Source organism: Dipodomys spectabilis, unplaced genomic scaffold (assembly GCF_019054845.1).
Source record: "Dipodomys spectabilis isolate Male_0828 unplaced genomic scaffold, ASM1905484v1 ptg000026l, whole genome shotgun sequence".
Lineage (NCBI taxonomy): Eukaryota > Metazoa > Chordata > Mammalia > Rodentia > Heteromyidae > Dipodomys > Dipodomys spectabilis.
Genome location: NW_024870703.1, coordinates 7408822 through 7421957, shown reverse-complemented (window position 1 = coordinate 7421957; position 13136 = coordinate 7408822). Strand labels below are relative to the sequence as shown.

The window sequence follows — 13136 nt, the reverse complement described above, 5'->3', positions numbered from 1 at the left end:
AGAATTCTAAGCTGGGTGATTTACATACCTGTAATGCCAGCACTCTAGGAGCTGAGGCAGAAGGGTCTTGAATTTAAAGCTAGGCTAGGGTACTTGATGAAATGCTATCTCAGGAAATAAATATTAAAACAAAAACCCCTCTATAAGCATAGAAATTCCTCTCCATGGTCCTTCACTTTCTTTCTAAAAGCCTTGGAGGGCTGGGAATGTGGCTTAGTGGTAGAGTGCTTGCCTAGTGTGCATGAAGCCCTGGCTCAAGTGGTAGAGTGCTACCTTGAGCAAAAGAAGCTCAGGGACAGTGCCCAGGCCCTGAGTTCAAGCCCCAGGACTGGAAAAACAAACAAAGCATTGGAGATCTGAGCACTGGTGGATCATGCCTGTAATCCTAGGTACTCGGGAGGCTAAGATCTGAGGATTGCAGTTTAAAGCCAGCCTGGGCAGGAATGTTCCTGAGACTCTTATCTCCAATAAACCACTAGAAAACCAGAAGTGGCACTGTGGCTTAAGCAGTAGAGCACTCACCTTAAGCTGAAGAGCTGAAGGACAATACCTAAGCCTAGAGTTCAAGCCCCATGACTGAAAAAAATAAAAAGCATTGGAGACCACTTAGGACATTTCATATAAATGGAATCTTGTAATATATATTTCTGTGTCTATGATCTATATGTAGTTATAGCTATGCTATAACTAAAGTGCTTTCCATAATGCTTACACCACTTTAGATTTCCACTGGGGTTCCAGTTTCTCTACATCCTCACCAATAATTTTTGTTTTCTTTAAAGTCATAGTTATCTTAGTGGGTGCGAAATAACATCTCATTGTGCTTTATATTTATATTTGTCTAATAGCTAATAACTTTAGGAATTTTCCATGTACTTGCAGTTTATATGTCTTCATTGTAGACTATTTAAGTTCTTTGCCCATTAAAAATCAGGCTTGTCTTTTTATTGTTGTTATAGTATTATACTATAATGTTCTATTATTATATTATATATTGTGTTGTTATATTATTGTTGTCTTTTCATATTCTGGATACATGATTTGCAAATACTTTTTTTCATTCTCTGTGTATTCTTTTTTTCCTTCTTGATGTTCCCCTGAAGTATAAGAGGTTTTAATTGATGATGTCTAATTTTGTTGTTTCTCTTGTTGTAGGGCTTTTATTGTCTTATTTAATAACTACTGCTTAATACGTGAACTAAATCATGAGGATTTATTTTCTCTTTTTTTTTTTTTTTGCCAGTTATGGGGCTTGAACTCAGGGCCTAGCCTCTTAGTGCTCAAAGCTAGCACTGTACCACTTGAGCCACAGTGCCTCTTCTGGCTTTTTCTGAGTTTATTAAAGATGAGAATCTTGCAGATTTTTCTGCCCCACCTGGCATCAAACCACAGTCCTCAGATCTCAGCCCCCCTGAGTAGCTAGAATTAGAGGTGTGAGCCACCGGTGTCCAGCTCACGCTTAGGATTTTTATTCTTTTGGCTCTTACATTTTAGTCAGTGTGTATTCCATTTTAAAAAATTATATAAAGTGTAAGGATAAGATATCCAGCTTCATTATTTTACAGGTGGCTCTCTGATTACTCTAGATATGTGTTTTAAAAGACTATTCTTTTTTTTTTTAATTTTATTTTATTTTATTTGAGAACATACTGTACAGAGGGGTTACAATTACATGGGCAGGATAATGCATACATTTCTTACCAAGCATTGCAGCCTCCTCCTTTGTTTACCCTTCACCTCCCTTCCCAGCCTCCCCCCTCCCCCCCACCCAATCATACCCCTCCCCCCCCCTCCGACATTGTAAAGCTGGTTTTGACATGACATTTTGTACTTCTCATTGTTGCAACAGGTCCACCTGAATCCTTAAACGACTTGTTTGTCCCCATCTCCTCCACATGTTATACTGACATCAAATATAGTGAAAGCGGGGGTTACACTGTGGGGGAGGGACATACAGAGCAACAAAGAAATAATCTTATAAATGCGTTAGAAACACATGCATGAAAGAAACAAAAACATTAAAATACATATTTGAGGGTTCGTTTTCCTAACATCACATTATCTGACTTTTTCCGCTTGACTCATACCTATACTAGATATTGCAAATAAGGGAAACCATGGGACCTATGTTTCTTTGGGCCTGGCTTACTTCACTTAATATAATTTTTTCCAAGCCTTTCCATTTCCTAACAAATGGGGCAATGTCATTCTTTCTGATGGAGGCATAGAATTCCATTGTGTATATATACCACATTTTCTTGATCCATTCATCTACTGAGGGGCATCTGGGTTGGTTCCATATCTTAGCTATGGTAAATAATGCTGCAATAAACATAGTTGTGCTGGTAGCTTTAGTGTGGTCTTTTTTGTAAACATTAGGGTAAATGCCCAAAAGTGGGATTGCTGGGTCATAGGGGAATTCTATGTGAAGTCTTTTGAGGAACCTCCATACTGCTTTCCAAAGTGGTTGAACAAGTTTACATTCCCACCAACAATGAAGTAAGGTTCCTTTCTGTAAAAGACTATTCTTTTCCCCACTCTCTCCACTAAATTGTCTTACGTCTCTAGTTGAAAATCAACTGACCATGTATGGGTTTATTTCTAGACTTTCAATTCTGTTATATTCATGTATATGTCTATTTTTTTGTGTCAGTACCACATTGCCTGGATTACTATAGCTTTGTAGTAAGTTTTGAAATTAATAATAGAGTTATAGAGCTTTGTTGTTTTTCAGTATTGTTTAACTATTCTGAGTCCTTTGCATTTCCATATGAAGTTTTTTGTTTGTTTGTTTTTGCCAGTCCTGGAGCTTGACCTCAGGGCCTGGGCACTGTCCCTGAGCCACTCTGTGCTCAATGTTAGCGCTCTACCAGAAACCACAGTGAAACTCCCAGCTTTTTCTGTTTATTGGTACTAAGAAATTGAACCCATGCATGCTAGGCAAGCACTCTAAGCCACATTCCCAGCCCTCCATATGATTTTTTTTTTTTTTTTTACTGGTTGTGGGGCCTGAACTCTGGGCCTGGGTGCTGTCCCTCAGCTCTTCAGCTCCAGGCTAGCACTCTACCACCTGAGCCATAGTGCCACTTCCAGCTTTTTCTGCTTATGTGGTGCTGAGGAATTGAACCCAGGGCCTCATGCATGCAAGGCAAGCACTCTACCACTGAGCCACCTTCCCAGCCCTCCATATGAATTTTTATATCAGCTTGTCAGTTTTTGCAAAAAAGCCTGCTGATAGGCACTGTGTGATAGTTGATTTCTTGATCCTGTGATGAACAAGCCTAATTTATGAGATTTAGTAAAGAAGCAAACTGAGGCTTAGAGATGTAGTCATCATCCGTAGGAGTATGGAGGAGGATTTATTTTTTTATTTTTTTGTCGGTCGTGGGGCTTGAACTCTGGGCCTGGGCACTGTCCCTCAGCATTTCAGCTCAAGGCGAGCACTCTACCACTTGAGCTACAGCGCCACTTCCTGGAGGAGGATTTAAACCTAAGCTTTTGGACCTTAATTCACCTTGCTTACCTCAATCCTGCAAATAGTTTTCATCTCTGTGCTTCAGTCCTTTCACTTTTATTTTTCCTGTCAATTGTGGGGCTTGAACTCAGGGCCTGGGCACTGTCCTTGAGTGAGTGTGTGTGTGTGTGTGTGTGTGTTTTCTGACTGTTATTTGGAGATAAGAGTCTCATGGACTTTCCTGCCCAGGCTGGCTTTAAACTGCAATCCTCAGATCTCAGCCTCCTGAGTAGCTAGGATGACAGGTGTGACCCACCGGCTCCCATTCTCCTTTTACTTTTTACTCAGTTTTTATGTCAGCCATTGGTTATTAAGCAGTTGACTTCTCCAGGCTCCTTGTGGATTATGTAGGGATGTATAAAAAGGGGTTATAGTTTGCCACAATGAGTTGGCCAATTTATTAATGATTCTTTGACTAAGCTGGTTGGTCTTTTGCAGGCATCTGGATAGTAAGAATGTGTGAACAGGATTCTTATTTACTAGTCACCAGAATAAAGGCCCGCTTGCAATGGGTCATTACTGCTTCTTGCAGAGGTTAGACTTTATTTGTAAGACTTGTGTCTTACAAGAAGATTACTATCAGAAGTAAATAAATGCTGAAAAGCTGGGATGAAAGGCACTTTGCTCCTAGCAATGGACTTTTCACTTGAGAGCACTTTCAACTGCCTGCCCCCTACAGTGCTTATCTCTACGGTATAGTTAAGCAGCAGGTTAATAATTTCCAACACACCTAGTTTGTGGTGAGGAGGGATTTGGATTGACTCCTGACTGCTGATCAGCTTGCGCCCGTGCAGCCCACCGCTCTCAGATTGCACTTACCAGCATAGTGTGAGACTGGCATCCAGGGGACATCCAGCATAGAATGCCTTCTCCATACCTTACTCTCTTCCCCTTGCTAGTGGCTGTCAGGGGACCTGGCTCTGCTCCTGGCCTCTCAGAAGAGTGCTTTTCTTCAGAAAAGTTGTGTGTGTGTGAGTGTGTGTGTGTGTGTGTGTGTGTATGCGTACATGAGTGTGCATGTGTACTCCTGCATGCACGCACAGACCTGGGACTTGAACTCAAGTCCCTGAGCTTTTTTGCTTAAGGCTGGCCCTCTACCACTTGAGCCATAGCTCCACCTCTGGCTTTTTGTGGCTAATTGGAGATGAGGTTCATGGACTTTCTTACCTGGTCTGGCTTTGAACTGTGATCTTCAGATTTTCTGAATAGCTAAGCTTATAGGTGTGAGCCATTGGTGCCTGGCTATATAGTAGTACCTTATACTTTAGTCATTTTGGCTTTTTTTTTTTTTTTGGTCAGTTGTGGGGCCTGAACTCTGGACCTGGGCGCTGTCTCTCAGCTCCAGGCTCAAGGCTAGCACTCTACCACTTGAGCCTCAGCCCCACTTCTGGCTTTTTCTGTTTATGTGGTTGAGGAATTGAACCCAGGGCCTCATGCATGCAAGACAAGCACTCTACCACTGAGCCCCCTTCCCAGCTCCAGGTACAGGAGGAGCTACATAGTGGGTTAGCAGAAGAGTGAGGAAGAGATTCACGGCAGCCTGGCCACATATCTTGGCTTGGTGTGATCCTTGGTCTGGCATGATCCTTGGTGGGAACCCTGCCCTAGAGTTGAGACTCCTGGGGTGTTACTCTGCTCAGACTTGGGGATGACCGGCCAAGAGACCCGCTCAGCTTAACACTGGACCCAGAGTGCAAATGTGGACTCTGCCCCACCTTTACTGAGCATAGTCATACTGAAGACAAACAGCTGAATGCAGAATTTGGTTCACTTATTGCTTTACTTATTTTTATTCATATATTTTGTGGTGGTGTTGGTTGAGCACTTGGCCTCATTCTCCCTAGGAAACTGCTGTAGTCCACACTAATTGCTTTAAACACCATCTCTGGGTTTGATGATCATAACTGTACTTCCTGTGTACCAGGCATTTATTATGAAACTATGTACTCATTTAATAGTATGCATGATATGTTGGCTAGGAGCTTGGAATATAGTGCTCGTGTTGTGGCCACCATGAGGCTTATTCTGAAGTAAGGTAGATAGTCAATTGGGTAATTACAATAAATATGCTGAGTAGTCATGACAGTAGATACTAGGCATACAGAGGGCTCTACCTAACCTGGACACAGAGTGGGAAAGACTGGGGAAGGGAATGTAGAGAAGACAATGATATTTAGTAGATGAATTGAAATAAGTCCAGTGAAGAGATGCAAGTGGGAATTTTTTTTAATCAAAGGAAAAGCATTAATTATGTCAAACTTGAAGTTCTGGGAGTTGTTTGATATGGTTGGGACTTGATCTCTATCTGTCTGCCTCTATCATCTATCTATCTATCTATCTATCTATCTATCTATCTATCTATCTATCTATCTATCTATCTATCTATCTATCTATCTATCTATCTATCTATCTATCTATCTATCTATCTATCTATCTATCTATCTATCTATCTATCTATCTATCTATCTATCTATCTATCTATCTATCTATCTATCTATCTATCTATCTATCTATCTATCTATCTATCTATCTATCTATCGGTGTGACCCAATAAGACTAAAGTAGTTAGCAAGAGCTGCTTATGAAAAGCATGCAAAGTCCTAGGAAGGACTTTTCAAAGTTTTTAGTCAGTAAAATAACTTTTTATTTGCGCCTTGAAAGAGCAATCTAGTTTTGGAGAAGGAGCTTGAGTTTGAAAGGTTTAAAGGCAGAAGTTTCATGGAGGGGGGTGGTGCAAGAGTCCAGAAAGAAATGCTGGTGGCTTTGGATCATCAAGGATTGTAGAGAAGTCATCTGGACTTAGAAAGGAGTCAGAGGTTTGAGGTTTGACTCCCAGGTTTGAGATTGGAATAGAAGGTAGCTGGTGCTACTATTTGCTGAAGTGGAAGACACCGGAGGAGAAAAGCTGTGCTAGTTATAAAAGTTTAGATATTCTGTGAAACATCCACAAATCCGATAGGTACTTGGGTAAGGACTTGGGGATCAGGGAGAAGGTGAGTCTCTAGATAAAAGTTGGGGACTTGTTGACATGAACAATGCCAACAGAGCTCAGGCAGTAACCTGTGAGAGAAGTCATTCAGCTGACCCGAATAAGGGAGCTGATTGTTGTCAGACCAACATGTTTGTTTTGCTTTCCAAGAAAAAAATGGATCTGCATTCAAATGGATAAAGAGTGTCATGTGGTTCCAATTCTGGTGCTGTTTCTTACTAACCTTGTGACCTAGGTCTAGGCACTTCATCTCCCTCAGCCTGTTTTCTCATTCATAAAATAGAAACTATGATGCCGGGCACCGGTGGCTCACGCCTGTAATGGTAGCTACTCAGGAGGCTAAGATCTGAGGATTGTGGTTCAAAGCCAGTCCCGGCTGGAAAGTCCGTGAGACTCTTATCTCCAATAAAAGCACTAGAAAATCAGAAGTGGTGCTGTGGCTCAAGTGGTATAGTGTTAGCCTTGAGATGAAGAGCTAAAGGACAGCGCCCAAGCCCAGAGTTCAAGCCACACAACTGACAAAAAGAAAAAAAGAAAATATATATATAATGGTAGCTAGTTCATAGAGCTGGGCTTTTTTTTTTGTATTTATTTATTTATTTATTTATTTTGTTGGTCGTGGGGCCTGGGTGCTGTCCCTCAGCTCTTCAGCTTAAGGCTAGTGCTCTACCACTTGAGCCACAGCACCACTTCTAGCTTTTTCTGTTTATGTGGTGTTGAGGAATCGAACCCAGGGCCTCATTCATGCAAGGCAAGCACTCTACCACTGAGACACCTTCCCAGCCCCATAGGGCTCTTTTTAATATTGAATGGCTTAACCTTTGCAAAGCACATAGAGCATTAAGTTCCTTACTATACAAGTACCTTTTAACTAATCAATGAATAGGTCCTGTTGTGAGGTGACGTGAACAGGGTAAAGATGGAACCCCATGGAGCACTAATGTTTAGAGGACTGTGAGGACCCAGAAAGAAATGCAAAGGGAGTATTATGGAGCTAAGGAATCTACATATTTCTAGAAGAGATCAGTTAACAGTGTCAATGGTGCAGAGAGATCAGGGAGTGTAAAGATCAAAGGAAGCCGAACTCCTGCAGAGAACTGCAAGGCTTTTTAATATGAAGGATCCGTGAGGTCTTGCAGATGCCATAGTGTGTAAGTAGCCCAAAGACAGCTGGGATGGTACCTAGCTGGTCAGATACCAAATCTCTGATGCGTCTTCATCTCCCTATTTCTTGCAGGAGTCAGCAAAGAATTTTGCCCAGATTTCTGTGCAGCAGTAGGGAATCTGTCTCCTGTCTATAAGCGGAGAATATAATTTTCTCCTTGTCCTTGTGGAATGTCTTTTACTTCTCTTCTTGAGATAGATGACTTAGTTTAGATATTATGAATGTTGATATTTTAAACTCAGAGCAGTGTTGTTTTAGGGGGAAAAATGAAAAGATAATCAGTAGAAAATCAGAACAGTGTGAAGTTCTGGGATCGTGATACAAATCAAGGACACACTGTACTGTCCAGAGAGCTCATGTTCACCCAGGCCTGGGGGAACCAGGCCCTGTGCCCATTTAGCATCTAGCTGGTGGGAGAGCTTGACTCGAGCAATGAAAGATAGCATGGAAAATCTGGAGCTCCTTTAGCTCTGTGGCTGAGGGAATAAATGACACAGAAAAGATTTTTTAAGAGTAAACTTTCAATTATCTGGGTCAAAACTTCAGCATTTAGCACATTAGGGTTCTGACTTAGAATGCTTGCCCTCGTATTCATAAAACCCTGAGTTCAATTCCCAGAACTACAATAAAGAAATAACATTTTAAAACACAAATGATGACACAGAATATGTTAGTACTTACAGTTATTCAAGGGCTATCAACTTTGACTAGGGTGTATGTTTCTTTTCTTTCTTTTTTTTTTGTTGGTCATGGGTCTTGAACTCTGGGCTGGGGCGCTGTCCTCAGCTCTTCAACTCAAGGCTAGTGCTCTACCTCTTGAGCCACAGTACCACTTCCAGTTTTCTGGTGTTTTATTGGAGATAAATGTCTCATGGACTTTCCTGACCAGGCTGGCCTTGAACTACGATCCTCAGATCTCAGCCTCCTGAGTAGCTAGGATTACAGGTGTGAGCTACTGGCGCCCAGTGGCAGCAGTGTATGTTTCTTGTTCTTTACTGTTGGGTACTGCTGTAGCAATGCTGAAACTCAAATGTATAAGGACCCATGAAGAAAATGAATAGCTTGGTTCTAGACAAATTGGTGCCAAAAAGCTTAATGTTTATAACAGCATGTAGGTCAGTGCTTTCTCTCTCTCTTTCTCTCTTCTCTCTCTCTCTCTCTTGTGTCAGTTGTGGGGCTTGAACTCTGGGCCTGGGTGCTATCCTTCAGCTTTTCAACTCAAGGCTAGTGCTCTACCATTTGAGCAACAATGCCACTTTCGGTTTTCTGGTGGTTTATTGGAGATAAAATTCTCATGGACTTTCCAGTCAGGGCTGGCTTTGAACTGCGATCCTCAAATCTCAGCCTCCTGAGTAGCTAGGATTACAGGCGTGAGCCACCAGCACCCAGCTAGCGTTCTCACCTTTTGATAGAGGTTGCGTGGATGGTTTGCATCTATTTGTGCTCTGCCTTTACCTAGATTTATGCTTGTAAAATTAAGCACCACCTGGGTTGGACCCATGCTGTCTGAAGCTTATAAAAGTTGAGAGTATCTTAAAGATATATACGTAACTAAGTGCAGATAAGTGAGTGTTTATTCAAAACAATAAAAGAGGGAGGCGAGGAGCCAGTGAAGTGATCTTGCCAGGCAATGGCTCATGCCTGTAAATCCTAGCTACTTAGGAGGCTGAGATCTGAGGATTGCAGTTTGAAGTCAGCCTAGACAGGAACTTCTATGAGACGCTTATCTCTAATTAGCTGAGACTCAACCCAATGGTAGCATGTTAGCCTTGAGCACAAAAGCTTAGGGACAATTCTCAGGCCCTGAGTTCGAGGCCTAAGACTGATGTGTGTGTGTGTGTGTGTGTGTGTGTGTGTGTGTGTGTGTATGTGTGTGTGTGTGTGCGCGCGTGTGTGATCTTAGAACTTAGGCTTTAACTTAGTCATTGTGAGTTGACCCTAGAAGTCATGGATATACCTTTGTACAAACAAGGAAACTTTATACACCCACCAGGTCTTAGGTCTTCTGCAGCTGTGAACTTCTTCTGTCTAAGCCTCAACCAACTTCCTTTACCCCTTGCTCTCTTTCTGCCTGTCTTCTAACTCACCGGTGGACTCCCTCAAGTAATTTATAGAATGTGCTGACATGCTCATGCTCAGTGAGAGTCCATTCTCACTCTATAACTGGTTCACAGAGCAACAGATGTTGTAGCCAAAGCAAAGGAGACAGAACTAGAATCCTATCTTGCCCTTAGGGATCTCCCGGTTGGGTGATGAAGCCTTTACAGGATTGATAACTTATGGGTTCAATTTGAACCAAAGGTGGGTGAAGCTGGGTCCATTTGCATATATGAGATGTTTAAGAAATATGTGAGATCACAGCCATTTCTTCTTGAAACCTTTACCCGAACCCATACTAAATCATTACCATTAATTCCAAAATTAGGCCTGTGAGTCTACCCCTCCCACTTGCCCCTTGCTTATGCTATTCTAGCTCTCTTTTTACTGCTCGTTGGTTTCCACTACTGTTTTCTGCCTGGAATGTTCTTTCATCAGACCTTCTTTGGCTTACCCTATCACTCCTTTCCCTGTTGAAATGTTACCTCCTAAATCTAAACTACCTCCCCAGCCTGCCTTACCCCACTGCATCTCTCTCTGTTCCTGTACCCTGGTTTTTCTATACAGAACCCATAAAAGACCAGCTACATAAAGTGTGGAGCTCATGCTAAATAAAAGTGTGGGATCCCTTGTTCCAAAATTACTAAGAATTTCAAGACATGCAGCGAAGAGCAGAGTGTTAAACCAGCAGAAAGACCCATTCGGAGTCAAGGGCCCAATGCAAATGTACCAGCTCTGTAGCCATGCAGCCAGCCTTCGCCTGAGACTCCCTGGAAAGGAAACCCCACCCTCTCTGTCCTAACCCCACCTTGTTCACACCCAGAAGACTCCCTTTCCATCTTCGATTCTCATACCTATTCCCTTCTATGCAAGTTCTTTTTGTGTAGGTTCCTGGGCTTCCTACTTCCTACTTCCCTTCTCATTTCTGTCTCTAGATTAGTTGTCATCTCTTCAGTCTTTTTTTTTTTAATTTTTTTGTATGTTTTTTATTGTAAAATTACTATACAGAGGGATTACAGTTACATGAGCCAGGTAATGAGTACATTTCCTATGGAACATTGTTGCCTCCTCCTTTGTTTTTCCCCTACCATCCTTTCCTTCCCACCTCCACAACTACCACCCTCCCCCCCCAAAGTTGTAAAGTTCATTTTCAACATAGTCATAGTGTCTTGTACATCTCATTGTTACAAAGGGTCAACTCTGGGCCTGGGCGCTGTCCCTGAGCTCTTCAGTTCAAGGCCATCGCTCTACAACTTGAGCCACAGCACCACTTCCGGTTTTCTGGTGGTTTATTGGAGATAAAAGTCTCATGGACAATAAAAAAAAAAAAAGTCTCATGGACTTCCCTGCCTTGGCTGGCTTTGAACTGGGATCCTTAGATCTCAGCCTTCTGAGTAGCTAGGATTACAGGTGTGAGCCACCAGCGCCTGGCATGGACTTCTTTTGTTCAAGGCTAGCGCTCTACCACTTGAGCCATTGCATCACTTACAGCTTTTTCTGTGTATGTGGTACTGAGGAATTGAACCCAGGGGTTCATGCATGCCAGACAAGCACTCTACCACTAAGCCACATTCCCAGCCTCAGCATCATTTTATATGGTCATATGTATATGGCTATTGAGATACTGTAATTCTAGACATACACTAATTATTACAAATGAGGGAAACCATGGAGCTCATGTTTCTTTGGGTCTGGCTTACCGCACTTAATATGATTTTTTCCAAGTCTTTCCATTTCCTTACGAATGGGGCGATGCCATTCTTTCTGATGGAAGCATAGAATTCCATTGTGTATGATGTGTGAAAACTTGGATCTTTATTTTAGCTTGAGATCAATTTTTTTATTTTATGAAACACATTAAAGCAATAGCTTCTTTGGGCAATGTACTATTAATCGTGTATTATTTGAATATATGCAAAACAATGTTTACGTCTGAGTGTCACCACCACATCTTCACTATTCTTCTTTCTTTTCCTACTAAAAAGGTTGATTTCCTTTTCTAGTTTCTCTTGTGTTCCTCCCATATTACTGATAAAAGAGAATCCTTTAAACACCCAAGCGCTTAGCTTTTCACTTGCTTTCCTGATAGTGACATATTTATCAAACAAACAACTGGCCAGTTTCTTTCAGCTTCGAGTGACTGTTAGGAAGCTGGGTTTGAGGGGATGGAATACTTTCCCAATTTGCCCTGAGTCTTTTCATCATGGCTTTCTTTCATTTGGATCACATTCTCTAAGCATTGGCTGCTTGTTAGAAATGTAGTTTTAATTATAATTCTGAACTGAAATGTAAAGGAGGTGTGGACATCCCTAAATACAGTTAACTTGCAAGTTCATTATGCAAACACAATTGCAGTAAATAGATAAAAGTAGGCTATATGGATACTGTGTTTCATAAAGAGAAATGTCCATTTTATAATGAAGGTTACATACTAAGTGTTCATTAAAAATTATGATCATAGTATGTAATATAACCAAGCATTTTGCTTCTTTGTGTTTAGGAAATAATGAAGTTCTGGCTTGCAAAGGGTGTTGATGGCTTTAGTTTTGATGCTGTTAAATTTCTTCTCGAAGCAAAGCATCTGAGAGATGAAATCCAAGTAAATAAATCTCAAACTACGGTAAAGTTTTATTTAAATTTTTTTGTCTTTTTTGAAAATGTTATCAGGTGTTTTCTATTTTAGTTAGAGATATAAATTACAAAGGTGAGTCCTGTCCTGTCTATAGAAGTACTTCAAATTATATTTTTATTAATGTTTATTAATTGTACAAAGAGGTTTCATTGTGAGATGTCCATTCATGTATATAATGTGCTTTGATCAATTTCACTCCATTTCTGTTTATATTGCTTTTTAAAGTTTCTAATTATTCTGTTTACATGTAAAGTTTTTCAACCATATTGAATCATTTTCTTTAGGAAACACGAGTTTCTTTTTTTCTTTCTTTCTTTTTTTTTTGGTCGGTCATGGGGCCTGAACTCTGGTCTGTCCCTCAGCTCTTCAGCCCAAGGCTAGAGCTCTTCCACTTGAGCCACAGTGCCACTTCTGGCTTTTTCTGTGTATGTGGTGCTGAGGAATCGAACCCAGGGCCTCATGCATGCGAGGCAAGCACTCTACCACTGAGCCACCTTCCCAGTCCAGATGAATGTGCCAGATGTTTCATTCCTGTGTGCTTTCCAGAGTTTGAAGCCCCTTGAGGGCCCAGTGGTGAGGGTTCTGACGACACAGTATAGACTATAAAAAGGCTACTGAGTAGAGGACAGTTTGTTCATTGAGATTTTTGGCAGCTCACCCAGGCCTCAAGATGGAAGGAAAGGGAACTAACACTGGCCAAGTGTCTATTGGATTTCATGTAATTCTCTTAATATCCTGA

At 41.4% G+C, this 13136-nt stretch overlaps 1 protein-coding gene across 1 annotated transcript in view; it reads left to right on the top strand.

The window, feature by feature from the left end:
* Slc3a1 (solute carrier family 3 member 1) overlaps window positions 1-13136 on the top strand; it is a 37104-nt gene that overhangs the window by 11270 nt on the left and 12698 nt on the right. Inside the window, exon 5 of the mRNA XM_042675385.1 lies at window positions 12266-12385. Coding sequence (XP_042531319.1) covers window positions 12266-12385 — 120 coding nt within the window. The remainder of the gene's footprint in view (window positions 1-12265; window positions 12386-13136) is intronic.